At 43.0% G+C, this 20,265-nt stretch overlaps 1 protein-coding gene across 2 annotated transcripts in view; it reads left to right on the top strand.

Annotated features, from left to right (window-relative positions):
- Window positions 1-20,265, top strand: part of LOC126259543 (methyl farnesoate epoxidase-like) — a 209,319-nt gene that overhangs the window by 106,633 nt on the left and 82,421 nt on the right. For both annotated transcript variants that reach the window (XM_049956421.1, XM_049956419.1), the window contains exon 4: window positions 18,552-18,739. In XM_049956421.1, coding sequence (XP_049812378.1) covers window positions 18,552-18,739 — 188 coding nt within the window. The remainder of the gene's footprint in view (window positions 1-18,551; window positions 18,740-20,265) is intronic.

The raw sequence follows: 20,265 nt of genomic DNA, 5'->3' as shown, positions 1-20,265 counted from the left end.
CACTAACACATCGAGGGTAGACTGAAGTCACCATCAACTACAAACACGTGAGTCCAGTATCTTGGCTCAAATTCCCATTGAACAGTTCAGGGACTATATTATTTGTGTCAGGGAATCGGCAGAAGGAATTAATAATTTATTTTGGTTGTCGAATATAACATACTCGCACTTACTCAAAGCAACTATCTGCTTCAAATTCACTACAAGACGAAGTACGTCTACCTCCCGCATCCTGATGTTCCTCAAACCCGACAAACCGCCATCCGCTGTCTCCTCCTACCATCCCATCAGCCTTACCTTGGCCTTCAGCAAGGTCCTGGAATCCATCCTTACCTGATGTATCCACTAGCATCTCCGCCAGCACCGCCTCCTTCCCGTACCAATTGTGGCTTTCGACCATCCTTCTCTACCGATGACCTTCTCCTTCACATTATCTCCTCTCCGAGCAGCTCAACTCCTGTCGCTCCACCATCATCCTCTCCCTCGACCTAGAACGCGCCTACGACCGTGTGTGGCATTTCGAACTCCTCTTCAAGCTCCAAACCTTCGCCCTTCCTATCAACTACGTCCGTCTGATCGGGTCCTTTCTTTCCTAACGTCCTTCCTATATCACCATCCATAACACTGATTCCTACACCTTCTACCCCTCCACCGGTGTGCCCCAAGGTTCCGTCCTCTCCCCTCTTCTATACCTTTTGTACACGGCAGACATGCCACCGCCTTCACCCCCCATCCACCTTCTCCAGTACGCCGATGACACTGCCTTCCTTGCCCTCACCCCCACCCTGCAACGCTCCCAGCACCTTCTCCATCCCATCTTGACCGGTTCACAGCTTGGTTGCTCAAGGTCAATCCTTCCAAGAGCCAGGTGATCGCCGGCCGCAGTGGTCTAGCAGTTCTAGGCGTGCAGTCCGGAACCGCGTGACTGCTACGGTCTCAGGTTCGAATCCTGCCTCGGGCATGGATGTGTGTGATGTCCTTAGGTTAGTTAGGTTTAAGTAGTTCTAAGTTCTAGGGGACTGATGACCTCAGAAGTTAAGTCCCATAGTGCTCAGGACCATTTGAACCCAGGTGATCATTGTAGGCAAATCCACCCCTTCCTTCCGTCCCCTCAACTCTATCTCAGCATCTATGGCCATCCTATCGCCCTCACCCCACCCTTAAGTACCTTGGCGTCACTCTTGACCGTCGCCTCTCCTGGACCCCCCCCCCCAATCTCCGGACATTCCAAGCCAAGGCACACTCCCAACTCCATCTCCTCAAGCTCCTTTCTGGCCGCACACAGGGTCTGGAGCCCTCCATCATCCTCCACACCTATAAATCCCTAATCCGCCCTATCCTCTGCAACGCTCATCCTGCCTGGATCTCCACCCCTCCTACCTTTTACAAATCCCTTCAAATCCTAGAACGCCATGCACTCCGCCTCGCCTATACATCCGTCTCCCCTCCCCCACGCAGATCCTATATGACCTTATTCCATTCCCGCACCTCCTTCTCTTCCTCGAATGGATACGGATCCTCTACACCTCCCACAGACTTGATCCCCCTCACCCACTTCTCTCTCCCATCCTCTCCCACCCCTGTCCACTGCAGCGCCTGCATTCCCACATTTCACCTGCTCTCCGTCTCTCCACTCTCCATACCCTCGCCCAAGGGGGCTTCCACCAACTTGTCCTCCTTGATGATGCCCTCATCCCCTCCATCTACCCCTCCTACCAACTTTGATCCTCCTCTACCGCACCCTTTGTTTTTCCCCGAGGGCACACTCTCTCCCTCCTCCCTTCCTGCCTTCTTCCTCCTTCCTCCCTCCGGGCTTCCCCTACTCGCCCTACCTTCTTTTCTCCCCCTCCCATCTCCTCTGCCACTGGCATTTACACAGTCCCCTCTCCCTCCTCCCCCCCTTTTTCCCCTTTTGGCAGGTCCCTAGACTCATACACGTATTTGAACTTTCACGTGCTGGAGATCGCCTTGTGTTTGTGTGTGCTGTTGTGTTCGCGCTCAAGTGTTCCATTGTTTAATCGTTTGTGTTCCAACGTTCGCGTGTGTCATCTGTCGTCTCTGTGCGTGTCCACGTGTCTGAACATTTTTATTTTGGACTGTGCGCCCTTGAACGGCTCCGTGTGTTTTAATTTTGTATGTCTACGTTTGTATATCCACCATGTCTGTTCTGCGATTGTCTTCTGTTGTATCATTAGTTTTATCTGTGGTCGAAGAGCGGCGTAGTATGCTGCTGCTGGCCTACCTGTATCAGGTGTGAAATTAACATTAAAGGAAGAAAAAAAAAGTACTTCTAACACAAACAAACATGCCACTACCAACTCGGTTTAGTCAATCCTTCCTGTACACCGTTAGACCCCTGGTAAAAACTTCAGTCGTCTCTAGCCTTAGCCAGTTTTCTGTACCTATAAAGATTTCCATTTCACTGCTTTCGATGAGTGATTAGCGCTTCAACAATTTACAACTGTGATACCGATGTTCTCTAATTCTAAACGATGTCTTGTGTTTGACCTGCTCGCTTTGACACTGTATCCCTTTCTCAACTTTTCCGAGATGCTCTGACTTTTACAGCTCCCAGTCCACGCTACAGAGTCTCCGCTACTCATGTAGCCATTTCTTGTGTGTTGTGGACTCCTGATCTATTAAGCGCAGATTGTACCTTGTGTACCCACAATGTTAAATTTGCCAATTTTAGGTGCATTTTTCTCGTGAACTGTAATGGGTCCTAGAGGGAGGGCTTCTCTCCCTTGACCTATTTTTGTAGATGGCTGCCTTGTATAATTCATATTTTATAGAATTCTTTGCAAGTTGTAAAAAAATCAAAACATTTCAGTTTTATTTATTCATAATTTCTGAAATATTAAATTTACCATCTTTACAAAATGCTTCAACAATTTTCAGCCCAGTTTCTGTAAGTTCTATGATGGCAAGTTCCTGAGAAAGATGTACCTAAACATTAAAAAAATAAAATCGCAAAAAACAATTTTTAAAGTTGATCATGGTCTGTTACCTTAGAATGTCCGTGCTCCACATCCTGGGTCATCTGCATTTTCTTCATCCTCCCTGGCCCTCCTAACATTCCGTGAGTGGATTCTTGCCTTCCTAGCTATCACAGTCACTTCATAATCTGCTCTCTTCACGTGGAAAGCAATCAACTTGGAATGTCATTATTAAATGAAAGAACTGCACCAGAAATACCAAAATTCAATGTATCCTTACCTACAAATACTGTTTTATAAATACTAGGCCATATAACACTGTTAAATGATTCCTTTGGGTTCTGTGTTTCTCCATTCAAACACTTACACAACAGGTTATAATCATTCAGACTTCTAAAAACTAGTTTTATTACATTGCACACTTCAATAGGCAATGAGTGCCTATGACCACACTGTTAATCAGCTGCTAGAGCACGGTTATATTTGCACCATGCGGTTGGTCCTTTTGGGCACAAGGCATGACAAGGCTCCTTGTCAGTTGATAGTTTATGAAAATAAATTGCCCAGATATCCTGCTTCATTTTCATCTCACTTGCTTGCCATACTATAGTAGTTCTGCAAACTGCCTATCTCCTTGTCTGTGAGCCTATTTTTATGCCTTTCATATCGCTTCCCAACTTGTGATGGTAGGTTCCCATTCTTTTCTGGACATGCCCAATACATTCCAGCTATTCCAGATTACCATCGCCGTATGGCTTTGTTTACACTACACTCTTGAAGCTCTCACTGTCTCCATCCTCTACATGTTTTACGTACATTGCCACAAGCATATCAACTGACCTGAAAAAAATGTTTACTGCACCTGCAGCTTCCAGGTTCCCACAAAATCCTTCAAAATTCACACTACATTCAGAACTTTCTTTATGAGATTTTAATTTTTCTTTATCCTTTATAAATGCACACTTACGACAGAACTTTCTCTATTTCTGCCGGCCGGGGTGGCCGAGCGGTTCTAGGCGCTACAGTCTGGAACCGCGCGACCGCTACGGTCGCAGGTTCGAATCCTGCCTCGGGCATGGATGTGTGTGATGTCCTTAGGTTAGTTAGGTTTAAGTAGTTCTAAGTTCTAGGGGAGTGATGACCTTAGAAGTTAAGTCCCATAGTGCTCAGAGCCATTTGAACCATTTTTCTCTACTTCTAGCACTTTGCCATTATCCATGTTTGTTACAGTTACTACACTATTCAAACTGTATGCTCTCTACACTGCTATGTCCCATCAACAGCCACAGCAACACCTGTAGAATTATCATTAATTTCAGTTACCTCATTGACAGCAAACTTTATCCAGGCTATAGCACAATGCTTAGCAGCTTCATATAAAGTACCGGTATACTTCTGGTATCATGTCAGGCCACATGGGAGATTCATGACTGTACGTAGTGTCTTACCAGATAATACACCTTTACCTATAGTACGCAGTTCATACCTGTACTTAATATTGGTTTCATACCCACCGTCGATCTTCCTAATGGTATGAAATGAATTTGAGCTTCACAGTTCCTGCATAACAGAAATAGTTTACTAGCAAGTCCATTTCTTCCTTTAGCATCTTCAAAACAAAATAAAATGTCATTAACATGACATACTTTACAAGCTGCAAATGAAGATATGACGGATGACAACAATTCAATATCTATGACAACACTGCCACTTATCTTTTCCTCATTATTATATCTAGTACTTACAAAAGATTCTACATTTGAATCAGCATTCAGCTCTCATCTGGAAGCACTAGTACAAATATTTTCACTACAAGAACTGTCACTCGCAATCGCTGATGAAGTCGAAGCACACGCTGGACCTAACCTAGAACAGCCTGCAGAACTCTCACTGACCAAATCCCTATTCTTTGCACTATTATCTTCACTAACTACATTTGCTTTCAGCTTTCTTCCATGACCCTGTTAGTATTTCTTGTATACTCATCCAATATGAAGCATGTTGTCACAAAAACGAACTTTATTGTGTAAACATATACGGTACAGAGAAACGCGCCAAAAACACGAGGAACAAGTGAAAGTTGCTCGCGAACGAGGTAGCCGACAGTGAGCACGAAATATCTTCCTTGATCAACAAATAAAGTATTTGAATTCAAGAAGTCGACAGAAGGCAAAAGGGAGACGAAACAGACTGTGCTGCCCTTAGAGTAAATCATCAAAATATTAACATATGAACACGAAAATGTAAGTATCGATTTTTTATATTAATTGTCCAAGGAGGCCAATATCGTAATATAATTCGAGAGGTACTTTGCAACAGATGTACAGATAGGAAAAAATGATCTGTGTATGTAGCCGTTAAGAGTGGTAGAAGGAAGCCGAAGCTTTCACGTTCATAACACTGATGTTACATTCTCTATCACGGATTAAAATCTCCAATACCTTAAAACAGAAAATTGAGGTGCTACCAAAATCCGTCCTGAGCACCGATCAAATGCTACGGTAGAAATGACACACAAAAGTAGCAATATTTCGTGGAATCGCATTCTACGGGCTTTCATGTCCACATGGTTCATTTGCAGTAAAACATGCATGCCAGGCAGCTACGTGTAACAAGTGCTAGGTCGATGATTTTGTCAGCAGTGAAAATCACCATATATTAGTTACGAAGTCTGTAAATAACGTTGTATATTGGCGTCGTTATTTCGCTTACTTTTCTGTAAGAGTAACTGCGTGGTCATTTGCTGCTATTAAGAGAAAATTTGAAGTAAGTTCCTAGTTTTTAATTTCTTTATTTTCAGTAACTACGATTTCCGACTTCCCTTATTATGGGTAAACTATATTTGTGTTAGTGTATGCCTAGAAGGAGAATACCAACGGCTCAGAGTGAGAGACGAGGAGCTAGAGAGACAATTTTTGCGTAGAGAAATAGCGATATGGATACTCTTTATGACAATACATCTCTTTTATTTAACGATTATAGTATTAATGCGTGATCATCGAAAACTGAAGTACCAATTCTTAAAAGTAATTATACAAGGAGACCAATGAAACATATATAACCTAAGGAACATTGCTTTAGATGCGCACAAAAGGAAATATATGTGTACATAGCCATTAGGAGAGGTAAAAGGAACTAGATACACACATGTGAAAATTTTCCCTTTGTCTCTGACATTGCTACCAACTCCTACACTGGTAACGATCAAATGATATGGCAGAAACGATACACGAAAGTAACAACGTTTCGAGAAGTTGCATTCTAGGAGCCTTCATGTTTAAATGTTGCCGATAGTTCATCCGCAGTAACACACGCTTACTGAACAGCTACAACGTCGCAACTGCTACATCGTTGATGTTGTAAATGGTGGAAAACTGAATACAGTAATGAAGCCGTCGGGGACAATAAACGTTGTTTACTGTCGTTTTTTCAATTGCTTTGGTCTAAGAGTAGGCGGAACTGTCTGTTCGTTTTCCGCCGTCACCACAAAATTTAGTGTGTTTCTAATTTTTAGTATCTTCTTTCTGAGCAGCTGCAAAGTCTCGTATTATAAGGAAACTGCATTTGTTTTAGGCTATGGATCGAAGAAGAACATTAACGGTTCGGACTGAAAGACGAAGAGCAAGAGAGACAATTTTTGCGTTGTGAAAGTAATAGGAATAATGCAGATGTTGATAATGATGATCCTACTGTCGTTCTGAAAGATACATTTAAAAATGCACTGAACATAATTACAAATAATTTTGAAAACTGTAATTGCGATTTGATTAATTTTTAGAGCAGATTTTGTAATGCAATCATTTCGCATCTGAGGTGGCTTTGCGCGATACAACGCCAATTCACATTGTGTTGTCATAAGGATAAAGTTAATTTGCCGCCACTAATACAAAGTTTATTTTTCAACGCAGTGTCTCAAAGACTCCTTTCAGATGATCGAACAACTAAAGAGAAATCAAAAAATTATTTCGAGAAAACATGTACCTACAATGCAGCATTTGCCACGAATCAGTTCCGCGGCTAAAACTTCAGACACTTTAAGATACATGACATTTGCCATCACAGATCAGGTGCGCATTTGCCACGAATCAGTTCTGCGGCTAAAACTTCAGACACTTTAAGATACATGATATTAGCCATCACAGATCAGGTGCACTGACGCACTTGATCGAATTTCGACCACAGACAATACTAGTGCATATTTAGAGCCTTTAATGGCTGCAATGCCATTAGAAAACACGTTTCTCTAGTAAAATACACTCCAAGGAATGTTTATGAGCAAAAATAATTTTTTTATATTTTGTCCCTTACGAAGGTTCAATCCCCCTGAAGCTGATCTAAGAACTCTCCACCTTATGACGTAAATCAAGGAGTCTACGGCCGACACGGTCGCTGAACCGTCTGAGCCTCTAGTTCAGACCCTCCACTCGACTCTGTATCAAAAGTTCGCAATAAATCCTTTCAACGATGCTAATGATAAACTCTGCCTTCATTATACAAGCTGAGCCGCTTCTTGTATCAGTCGGAACCAAAGGGGCTCTTTTCTGATAAGAAGTGACAAACATGATTGATAAATACATGAGCCACCATCCAAATGCAACTACATTCACCTTCTGCTCGTCATTTCATTCGGTGTGATCTATTCCACATCTGTGATGACTCCTCCTGGTACAAGGAAGCAACCGGATGTTTATAATTAAATTTCCTTATTTAACAAGTTATGACACTGAAGCTAATTTCGGTACGAGGACCAAACTTGGTAGCATTAATGTCAAGGACATGGGGAAGAGAAATAATGCAGAATCCATTCAAATGAAACCTTTTTAATGAGCTGCTACGGTACATCATACTGTTACATACTGGTACCATTGCTATTACAAAAGGGGGCTTAATATGGCGCCCATCAGTGTCCAGAAGAGTCTGAAAAGCGCAGGATTGCATTCTGCACAGCACAACGAAGCATGTCCTTACGTATGCTGACTACCTCTCTTGATATGCTGCGCTTCGGATTAGCACACGTGTGAATTTTCCCCTGGTAAACCCTGTCCTTCAGGTAACCTCACTACCAGAAATCACAGGGCGTAAGATCAGGTGATTATGCCGGCTAAGCATTTGGAAATGATCGGCTGATAAATCGATCATTTCCAAATGTCTTTCGGAGAAGCAGATGAACTTCACGAGCGATGTATGGTGAGGTCCCATCTTGCATGAAAACTGTTGAGTTCAGTGCGTCTCTCTCCTGTAGGACGGATATGACATGTTGGCAAAGAATATCGCAGTAACGCTGGCGAGTCTTTGGTCCTTGAGCGCCAGCCTGTTCAAAAAAGAATGGGCCAATGGTGAACGTAGCCGTGAAGTTATACCATACTGTGACACGTTCACCATAGAGAAGAACTTCACTCACAGTGACAGGAGATGAAAATCTCCACACTCAGCAATTCTGTACGTTCACCTCATCCGTCAGAGAAAAATGATCTTCGTCTGCCCATAGGTTGGTCCAGGGCCAGCCCTTGTCAACTTCAATCCTTGCGAGAAAGTGGAGAGTGAAGTATACACGTCGTTGTGCGTCCTGTGGTGCAAGCTGCTGTACGATATGGATCTTGTACGGATACCACTTGAGAATGGTTCGAAGCACCTTCTGTACAGTGGATCACGGGATGTTCAACTGTCGTGCGTTGTGGCCGAGCGGTTCTAGGCGCTTCAGTCTGGAACCGCGCGACCGCTACTGTCGCAGGTTCGAATCCTGCCTCGAGCATGGATGTGTGTGATGTCCTTAGGTCAGTTAGGTTTAAGTAGTTCTCAGTTCTAGGGGACTGATGACCTCAGATGTTAAATCCCATAGTGCTCAGGACAAGCCAACTGTCTTGACACAGCACACGCACTGCCTGACTATCGGTAATTGCACGCAGCGTTGTCTACCTTAGCAACAGCGATTTCATCAACCATCTGTGGTGCAACCAGTCGTCGGTCTTTTCCCGGAGCGACGCCCATTTCTCCAGTTGATTCGAACTTCATCATGCTCCTCACAGAAGATGGAGAAAGAGGACCCTTCCGTAATCCTTTCAGCCAGCGTCAGCAGAATTGTGGAAGAAGTACTGCCCGCATTTGTCTACAAACTTTCCACTATTTATTTCCAGTTCCTTGAACATAACAACTTTTGCAACAAGCAAAGGAATTTTCGACCAAATGGAAGTTTTCCGACTGTGACGGTGCTCGAACAAAGCGTCCTTGTACTAATGATGCTTTAAATCTAAAGACACTTCTGCTCAGAGACTACCTCACAGAGTATTACTTCCTGTGAGCCTCTCATTGCAGTTTTCTTTGCATAGACCGCACGTGACAACACTAGCAAGAACACATCAGTAGCACGGCCCAGTCGCGGCACTGTTGTGCTACGACAGCGTCCGCACTAGCCGTGCGTCGCAGCTCAAACTGCGCATGCGCGAAAAGGTAGTTCTTTTCATTGCGGGGGTTCCTGTTGCTGCCACAATTCGCTGTCGCACCTTGGACAACGCACCTTTTATATCCCCACGTCCGCCTGCTCACAGCAATGCCCATTGGCAACGGACTCAAGCCAGCACCGCCGGAGCGGAAGGACTCCCAACTCAGCCCGCATTGAAACATCGCATTCACAGTCCCTGTCAGTTCCAAACAACTGCGCTAAAGTCGGCATAAATAGGAACTATACAGTTACGTATGCCATTGCCTTCCTCCAGCTTCGGAATTGTCTTACCCAGCCAATTATAGGGAGACCTACAGTTTAACGTGCACTTCGAAACAAGATGCAATTTGATATTTTACACATACTTAAATCGCTGTCAGAGGAGAAATGAGAAACATAACTGAGGGTTGAAACCTCTGCAGAAGCCCTGCAAAGGTTGAGGGGGGAGGGAGAGGGGGGGGGGGGTTGGCCTAAAACTGTGGTAACGTCTTCTTCTTCCTCTTCTTCTTTACTTTGACTTATTTCGATTTACTACTGCTGTTCGGTTAAGACTATTTATGGATACATTGCAGGGGCTGTCATTCGGCTACATGTTGTGTAGTGATTTAGTCAGTGTCCTGCAAGTAAATACGCACCTTGTCTTTTCGCTTGTAAAATCTGAAATGCTTTACTGCTCGTAACATATAAAGATTCTGTACCACAACGTCCACCAAAACATCTCATAAATCGTTGGGGTAAAACCGCCACACACTTGTCTGTTTAATCGAACCCCTAACCAGTCTGTTTCCATTGTGAACTAATGTGAATCTGATATATTGCCTGGTAGATTGCGTCTTTCTCTAAGAAAGATTGACTGAGATCGCTGATACGGGACATAAGCACACTTCAGTCACATACAAAATAAATACATGTAAATGAGACATATAAACAAATAAAATATCTACAAATATTATTTAGCAAAAGCTGTCGTAACAATAAAAAAACTCTGGATTACTGTTTGCTATTGAAAATAGATATATGGTAGGCGGTCAACTTTGTTATACGAAAACGTCTTTCACAAAACTAGTGAATTTGATTCGTATTGGCTTCTTATTTAAAGCAATTTAGATCTGCTAAAATTCAGCAGGTTCTTGGTGGCAAATTTTAATTATTTAGCACTGCAATCATCAAAAAAGTAAATGATGCTTGTTTGGAATAAAGTTAATTTCGGCACTGAAAAGTGAATGGTGACTTGGCTTGAAATGAGCTTCGGCTTTAAGTCTTTTTAACTGATGCTTTTATTGTTTCTTTAGTAATGTGCGTTCACAGTATCAATAGAGCAAAACTGTTCATTTTGTGTCTCTAGTGTCTTCAAAATATCGTTAAACAACACACTTTATTAGGCAATATTACGCAACACCTAGCCTACGTAAAGTTCTGACATTGAAATTGGCACAAATGTAACTTTAATTTGAGGTGTTCCTGAAGGAGAACAGTTAAAAGGTAAATTGAAAAGTCACTTGAATCTATGTAACACACATGCTAATATTTGTCTACAAGAATTTATTTGTACTGATGATCTGCGGCAATGAACTGTCGGTTGACAGTCGCAAGCGTGATTGCTGAGATGTGCGTTCGGCAGTTTCCTACCTGAGATGATTGCTGCGATGTCTCTGGTGCCGACATTCTGTTGTCTCGCTGATGGCTAATCCGTTAGAATACAGCAGAAATAAAACCTCATTGGTTCAAACGCAGAACGGAACAAGGCCAATCTAGTTGAGTTAATATCAAGAACGCAGATTTCCATAAACAACAGTGGACGGCTGGCCGAATGACGACTCCGATCTGTAGACCGCCTGTTTATTTTCACTTCATCAAAATTAGACTGTTAAGCAGCTCGCGTCTCACAAATCCGAATGCAGTTTTGAGCATTCCAAACGAGACTATAGACAGCTCAACGCCCCAAACAGACAGTCCGTTTCACTCATAATATTCAGCTTCACTCGTAGTTGCAAAGCAACACAGCTCACCATCGATCCTCAGCTGTCTCTTCGTAACGTTATTCACAGATATTAATTTTCCTATTGCTCCGAACATGGAGGTGAAGAAAGGGGCCAAATCTCCTAAAATTACAATCAAATTACATATACACATGGAATTAACATTACACAATAAATAACAATATTGATTTTATGGGATACATTACACTGCATATGTACATACACCGCTTAGCTAAAACATTGTAACAACCTGTTTAATAGCTTGTTGTTCCATTTTTCAAACACAGTACAACGGAGATTCTGCTTGGCGTGGATTCTACAAGTCCTTGACAGGATTCCAGAAGTATGTGGCACCTGATATCTATGCACGGATCAAGCAATTCGCGCAAATTACGGGATGGTGGTTCACGGGCACGTAGCTAGTGCCCGATGTGTGTTCCAGTGAGTATACATCAGGCACATTTGTTGGCCAAGTTATCGGGTCAATTCTAGCGTCCGATTCCACTCTTCTGCTTTGAGCGATGACGCCATACCTAAGGCAGAGCCGCTGCATAGAGGCAATCTTTGAAAGCAAATGATCATATTCGTAATCAAACGAATGTAGCATACGATAAAATTAGAGTTCACGTGATTAATTACATAGCCACAAATTATACCGATAAGAATTAAAGGTAAGGAAAATAAATAAGAACAGAAAAAGAAGTATACATGTCTGAAATAAATTATTATCGTTATTTATGCGAGTAAGATGATGTGTGTGGTTTGCGGGGCGCTCTACTGCGAGGTTATCAATGCCCGTACAAATTCCCAACCTTTGCTTAGTCCACCCTCGCCACTTTCACGAATGATGATGAAATGATGAGGACAAAAACACCCAGTCTTCTCGAGGCAGGTGAAAATCCCTGACCCCGCCAGGAATCGAACCCTGGACTCCGTGCATGGGAAGCGAGAACGCATTATGATAGTAAGAAAAGCACAGATAACCTTTAAATCGAGTGCAGTATAGCGTATGATGAAGCCATAATGTTATGAATTAGCGTTAAATTTTAATATCAATTGTTAAATCTAACATGACGAGTAAACAAGTAACGAAAATTAACAACAAGTAGGGTCTAACAAATACTGGAATCGGTAACTTGAACTGACATAGGTTAATTCCAACCATTCCACGGTTCGTTAATTTGATCGTTTTAACAACAAGCGTGCGCACTAAATTATTACAGGATTTCTACATATGGTATTACTCTCTTCATTAATATGAAAAAGAGAAAATTTGGAAGCTGTAACTACAATATTTATTAGTTTTTCACTGTAGTTCTGAGATCGATAAGAAATCTAGAAATCCTACATAGTTCACAGATTTACTGCAAAAATGTCCAAAATTATGAACCATCGAATAATTGAAATCGGTAACTAGAATCTAACAGTTCTAATTACCAATTCCATTGATTCGATGATACATTAATTAGATTTTTTTTCAGCATGTGTGTGCACTGGAATGTAGGCTAATATGTTTTCTGCACTTGTAATTGCTATCTGAACTACTGCCAAAAAGTTATTAATATTGGAGTCGGTAACTAGAATTGACCTATATACGTCAGTTCTAATTACCGTCTCCAATTTTTCTTATACACCACAGTAGTTTTAGAGATCAATCACAAATGTTCAGTGATTACAACCGCAAAAATAGTTTACATATGAATCATGGAGCGGTTGGAAACTAACTGGAATTTACCTACATAAGTTAACTCTAGTTATAGATTCCAATATTCTTCTTTTTTTTGTAGATATTCGTTTGTCGTGTACTGCCTTTTCTTTTAGAATTTGGTGTCTGTTTCTCCACATTTTATGCGACCGTTACGTATTTGTTGTTATTCATTTAATTTTCCCGTTTTTCTGATACATTTTGATTTTTCTCCGCCCAAAACCCCAACTTTCCTGCGCTACTCCCGTTTGATTCAATAATTAACAGTAAAATTAACGCTGTGTTATAATAGTATGACTTCACCATGCGCTTTACTGTAATGCAATTTAAAGGTTCTCTGTGCTTTTCTAGTCGTATAAATTACGAGAAGACTTATTACAAAGTAAATAACTGCGTGAATGTGATTGTAATTTTATCGTATACTACATTTGTTTGTTTACGAGTATACAGGGTGGTTCATTGATCGTGAACGGTTTAAATATCTCACGAAATAAGCGTCAAAAGAAACTTGTCTAGTTTGAAGGGGGAAACCAGATGGCGCTATGGTTGGCCCGCTAGATGGCACTACCATAGGTCAAACGGATATCAACTGCGTTTTTTTTAAATAGGAACCCCCATTATTTATTACATATTCGTGTAGTACGTAAAGAAATATGAATGTTTTAGTAGGCCCACATTTTTCGCTTTGTGATAGATAGCGCTGTAATAGTCACAAACATATGTCTCACAATTTTAGACGAACAGTTGGTAACAGGTTGGTTTATTAAATTAAAATACAGAATGTAGGTACGTCTGAACATTATATTTTGGTTGTTACAATGTCACACATGTACCTTTGTGATCTTATTTCTGAGAACGCATGCTGTTACCTGTAAATACCACATTAATGCAATAAATGATCAAAATTATGTCCGTCAACCTCAATGCATTTGGCAATACGTGTAACGACAATCCTCTTAACAGCGAGTAGTTCGCCTTCCGTAATGTTCGCACATGCATTGACAATGCGCTGACGCATGTTGTCAGGCGTTGTCGGTGGATCACGATAGCAAATATCCTTCAACTTTCCCCACAGAAAGAAATCCAGGGACGTGAGATCCGGTGAACGTGCGGGCCATGGTATGGTGCTTCGACGACCAATCCACCTGTCATGAAATGCTGTTCAATACCGCTTCAACCGCACACGAGCTATGTGCCGGACATCCATCATGTTGGGAGTACATCGCCATTCTGTCATGCAGTGAAATATCTTGTAGTAACATCGGTAGAACATTACGTAGGAAATCAGCATACATTGCACCATTTAGATTGCCAGCGATAAAATGGGGGCCAATTATCCTTCCTTCCATAATGCCGCACCATACATTAATCCGCCAAGGTCACTCATGTTCCACTTGTCGCAGCCATCGTGGATTTTCCGTTGGCCAATGGTGCATATTATGCCGGTTTACGTTACCGCTGTTGGTGAATGACGCTTGGTCGCTAAATAGAACGCGTACAAAAAATCTGTCATCGTCCCGCAATTTCTCTTGTGCCCAGTGGCAGAACTGTACACGACGTTCAAAGTCGTCGCCGTGCAATTCCTGGTGCATAGAAGTATGGTACGGGTTCAATCGATGTTGATGTAGCGTTCTCAACACCGACGTTTTTGAAATTCCCGATTCTCATGCAATTTGTCTGCTACTGATGTGCGGATTAGCCGCGACAGCAGCTAAAACATCTACTTGGGCATCATTTGTTGCAGGTCGTGGTTGACGTTCCACATGTGGCCTAATACTTCCTGTTTCCTTAAATAACGTAACAATCCGTCCAACGGTCCGGACACTTGGATGATGTCCAGGATACCGGGCAGCATACATAACACACGCCCGTAGGGCATTTTGATCCCAATAGCCATACATCAACATGATATCGACCTTTTCAACAATTGGTAAACGGTCCATTTTAACACTGGTAAGATACCGCGAAGCAAATACCGTCCGCACTGGCGGAATGTTACGTGATACCACGTACTTATACGTTTGTGACTATTACAGCGCCATCTATCACAAAGCGAAAAAAGTGGTCCAACTAAAACATTCACATTTCTTTAGGTACTACACGAATATGTAATAAAAAATGGGGGTTCCTACTTAAAAAACCCAGTTGATATCCGTTTGAACTATGGCAGCGCCATCTAGCGGGCCATCCATAGCACCATCTGATTTCCCCCTGCAAGCTAGACGAGTTTCGTCCGTTGTAGTTTTTTCGTTTGATGTTTATTTCGCGAGATATTTGGCTTGGTCACTATCAATGGACCACCCTGTATAATCTGTTGCCTTCGTAACTTGCGTAGAAGTAGCGTCTTTGTCTTAGATATGACATTGCCCAACGCCGACGAGTGGAATAAGACACTAGAATTTATCCAAGACATCAATGTGAATTCCCTATAATGCGCCACAAACCACTGTAGCACGATTGTGACCTTGAAACACGAACAGTTATCCTGCTGGATGATGGCATCGCCATAGGGGAAGACTTCAAGCATGCAGGTGGCCCGCAATAATGTTCACATAGCTCACCGCTGTCCTGGTGCCTTCGATTACCACCGCAATCCCACGAAGCCCAACTTACTCATAGCATAATCCGGCCTCACCAGCCTGCATCCGTGGCGCGGTACATGCTTCGTGCAGCCATTCGCCTGGTTGATCGTGTGTAAGAACCCAACCTGACGTAACAAAAAATGTCAGGCATTGGACAGGTGACACGTTTCTTTTGAGCCACGGTGAAAACTCAGTGAAGTTGTGCCTGATGCAGTCATAACTGAAGACGTCATTGGGTCAACACTTGACTGTGTGATGTGGACTCCATGTTCAACAATTCCCTTTGATGGTCAGCTCCGAAACAGTTGTGCCTGCACCAGCATTGTACTCTGTCAGATCTGGCACTGATCGCTGCCTTTCTTGAATTACACAATGGTGGAACCTCCGATCTCAACGTTATGTGATGAGCAAGTTGTCGTCCTATACCATACGGCCTACTCGTTACTTCACCATCCATCAACCACTTTCCATATGTGCTCACGATAGTAGTCGTAGAAGGTGACCAGCTTCGCCGTTTCAGAGAGTCTCTTTTTCCAGTGGCAGGGCCATAACAATGTGCCCTTTGTAAAGACCTCTTATATCAGCGGATTTCAGCATTTGCGGTTCGTATCTTCGCTGTAATGACTACTCATTCGTCTCTTTTCATTTTAAATTTTTTCCTTACAGTGTCACGTGCCCGCAACGCCATCAGGAGACATTTAACATCGCGGTTGGCAGTGTTCATAATGTTTTGGCTCTTCAGTGTACAGCATCATTACAATCCAGGACAAGCGACGTTAACAGAGAAAAAAGAAAAAAGCACAAAAAAGAAAAAAATACGTACTCACTTCATTAATTTTTTACACTAATCTAAACGATTAGTACAATAACGTAAGCCGAATAATTCCGTTACAAGGCAAGAGGTGGCACTTGCTATTCCTTGGAGACAGGAGTATAGAATTTTCCAATTACAAAATTCTCATGCATCTCTAGAAATTGTCTGTGATTCTACTAAACCGCAGACGTAGCTTTACCGAGTGCAATTGAAAACTGTGTGGATTCAGCAGTAGCTACATAACTTGTGTTTGTTTGGTTGTTTACGGGAAATTATAAAATTTTCTTTTCACGACACCGGTTTTGGTGGCAGTTGTGAACCTTCCAGTACATTTCCGAAATGTCCCAATCTCTTGACCATCATTTCCTGCTATTCTTCTTATCGATCTACAGAAAAGGACAGTTCCAGAACCCAGAAAAGTATGAACACGGTTGCAGTATTCTGCCCGACATCCGCTTCCGGTTCCCACAAGGAAACAGAGCCTTTCTCTACTGCACTAGTCAGATAAGTGAACCATCATGGTTTTCTGGGACTATATTCAGTGTTACATGGTAAAAGTGCTGTGAAACTTCCTGGAAGATTAAAATTGCATGCCGGACCGAGACTCGAACTCGTGACCATTGCCTTACGCGGGCAAGTGCCCTGGAAACTAAGCTATCCAAACACGACTAACGGCCCGCTCTCACAGCTTCAGTTCTGCCAGTACCTCGTCTCGTACCTTCCTAACTTCACAGAAGCTCTTCTGCGAACCGAGTTCGGGTCTCGCGCATGGGTGTGTGTGGTACTCTTAGCATAAGTTAGTTTCCGTAGTGTGTCAGTCTATGGACCGATGACCTCAGCAGTTTGGTCCCTTAGGAATTCACACACATTTGAACATTTACTTCTTCCGGTTGAAGCCATATATGGTCTAAACTAACATAGTTAGTTTGGAAGGAGTGAACTGTCCCTTAGGAAGGCGTCAAGCGAATTTTTATCTGCTTTTTAAAACAGATCTATTTTGCGTTGATTTTTGGGGGATGTGGACGTTGTGATGGTTCGTCTTGTTACGTATGGGGCTATTTTGGTCGTCACTAGCCCTGTATCCGTCATGATTGTCCCTACTTGCTCAGGATTATTTGTTACTAGGAGGTAAAGTATGTTTTCGCAACCATTTCCACTTCGAGTGAGACCAATTTCCTAACTCGTTGGATACGTAACTGCCTTAGAATGTGCTAATAAAATGTTCTTAGCCGCGCGGGATTAGCCGAGCGGTCTAGGGCGCTGCAGTCATGGACTGTGCGACTGGTCCCGGCAGAGGTTCGACTTCTCCCTCGGGCATGGACGTGTGTGTTTGACCTTAGTATAATTTAGGTTAAGTAGTGTGTAAGCTTAGGGCCTGAAGACCTTAGCAGTTAAGTCCCATAAGATTTCACACACATTTTGAACATTTGAAATGTCCTTATATCTTAGGCATAAGTGCCTCCTACCTTCAAAAAACATTGACTGAATAACTATGGACTGTGTGTGCTTCATTCCAAACTTAGTCATTCGTGCATGACCTGTTCTCAAACAAACTTAAACAGTTACATAAAAGAAGAACAATTTTAGAATCTTGGCCTCTGTAGATTAATTCCCTGCGGACACCCATGAACGCAGACCAATAAATTTGCGGTTTGGCATTTACCGTCTAAACCGGGGAGGCAACCCAGAATTGTCTACCTCGATAACTAACTGATAAGTAAGATACACCTCCTAAGGCTAGAAAATGACATATTAATCGATGTGATGAAGAGTATGAAAGGAACAAAAAAAATGGTTCAAATGGCTCTAAGCACTATGGGACTCAACTGCTGAGGTCGTTAGTCCCCTAGAACTTAGAACTAGTTAAACCTAACTAACCTAAGGACATCACAAACATCCATGCCCGAGGCAGGATTCGAACCTGCGACCGTAGCGGTCTTGCGGTTCCAGACTGCAGCGCCTTTAACCGCACGGCCACTTCGGCCGGCTGAAAGGAACACATTTTAAAAGCTACAAACAAGGTATGAAAATAGTATAAGTATTGCTAGCAATGCTGAGAGCGCGGTAGACTGAGGTTTGGCCGTTGCACTGTGCAGGGTACCGCTTCCCGCGCAACGACCGGCGCCTACAGACGCTGCTAGACCTGATAAACACGCGGTCACGTTTCTTCGACATGGCTGGAGGCAAACTCAGCGCCATGCCGTGGTTGCGCTTCATCCAGCCCGAGGCAACTGGCTACAACGCGATCATCAGGTTCAACGAGATGGCGCGCGCCTATTTTTTAGTAAGCACTACTAGTCAAGTCTCACTAAACTTAAGTGCGCGTCTGCACCACTTGTTTAACCCTTGCAGTACCTCCTTCTGAAAATATTGTAGTCTAGACAGTTTTTTTTATATTTTTAGACAATATTTATCGTTTTTAATGAATTCTGCCATTTTTCAGGAACGTTTTAAAATTTTCAGTTAAACTTAACCTAAAAATTGTAAGTTTAGTACACTATTGGCCACTAAAATTGCTACACCAAGAAGAAATGCAGACGATAAACGAGTATTCATTGGACAAATATATTATACTATAACTGACATATGATTACATTTTCACGCAATTTGGGTGCACAGATCCTGAGTAATCAGTACCCAGAACAAACACCTCTGGCCGTAATAACGGCCTTGATACGCCTCGGAATTGAGTCAAACGGAGCTTGGATGGCGTGTACAGGTACAGCTGCCCATGCAGCTTCAACACGATACCACAGTTCATCAAGAGTAGTGACTGGCGTATTGTGACGAGCCAGCTGCTCGGCCACCATTGACCAGACGTTTTCAGTTGGTGAGAGATCTGGAGAATGTGCTAGCCGGGGCAGCAGTCCAACATTTTCTGTATCCAGAAAGGCCCGTACTGGACCTGAAACATGCGGTCGTGCATTATCCTGCTGAAATGTAGGGTTTCGCAGGGAGCGAATGAAAGGTAGAGCCACGGGTCGTAACACATCTGAAATGTAAGTTCCACTGTTCAAAGTGCCGTCTATGCGAACAAGAGGTGATCGAGACGTGTAACCAATGGCACCCCATATCATCACTCCGGGTGATACGCCATTATGGCGATGACGAATACACGCTTCCAATGTGCGTTCACCTCGATGTCGCCAAACACTGATGCGACCGTCATGATGCTGTAAACAGAACCTGGATTCACGTTTTGCCATTCGTGCACCAAAGTTCGTCGTTGAGTACATCATCGCTGGTGCTCCTGTCTGTGATGCAGCGTCAAGGGTAACCGCAGTCAAGGTCTCCGAGCTGATAGTCCATGCTGCTGCAAACGTTGTCGAACTGTTCGTGCAGATGGTTCTTGTCTTGCAAACGTCCCCATCTGTTGACTCAGGGATCGAGACGTGGCTGCACGATCCGTTACAGCCATGCAGATAAGATGCCTGTCATCTCGACTGCTAGTGATACGAGGCCGCTGGGATCCAGCACGGCGTTCCGTATCACCCTCCTGAACCCACTGATTCCATATTCAGCTAACAGTCATTGGATCTCGACCAACGCGAACAGCAATCTCGCGATACCATAAACCGCAATCACGATAGGCTGCAATCCGACCTTTATCGAAGTCGGAAACGTGATGGTACGCATTTCTCCTCCTTACACGAGGCATCACAACAACGTTTCACCAGGCAACGGCGGTCAGCTGCTGTTTGTGTATGATAAATCGGTTGGAAACTTTCCTCGTGTCAGCACGTTGTAGGTGTCACCACCGGCGCCAACCTTGTGTGAATGCTCTGAAAAGCTAATCATTTGCATGTCACA

Source organism: Schistocerca nitens, chromosome 5 (genome assembly GCF_023898315.1).
Source record: "Schistocerca nitens isolate TAMUIC-IGC-003100 chromosome 5, iqSchNite1.1, whole genome shotgun sequence".
Taxonomy (NCBI): Eukaryota; Metazoa; Arthropoda; class Insecta; order Orthoptera; family Acrididae; genus Schistocerca; species Schistocerca nitens.
This window is presented reverse-complemented; position numbering and strand designations above follow the sequence as displayed.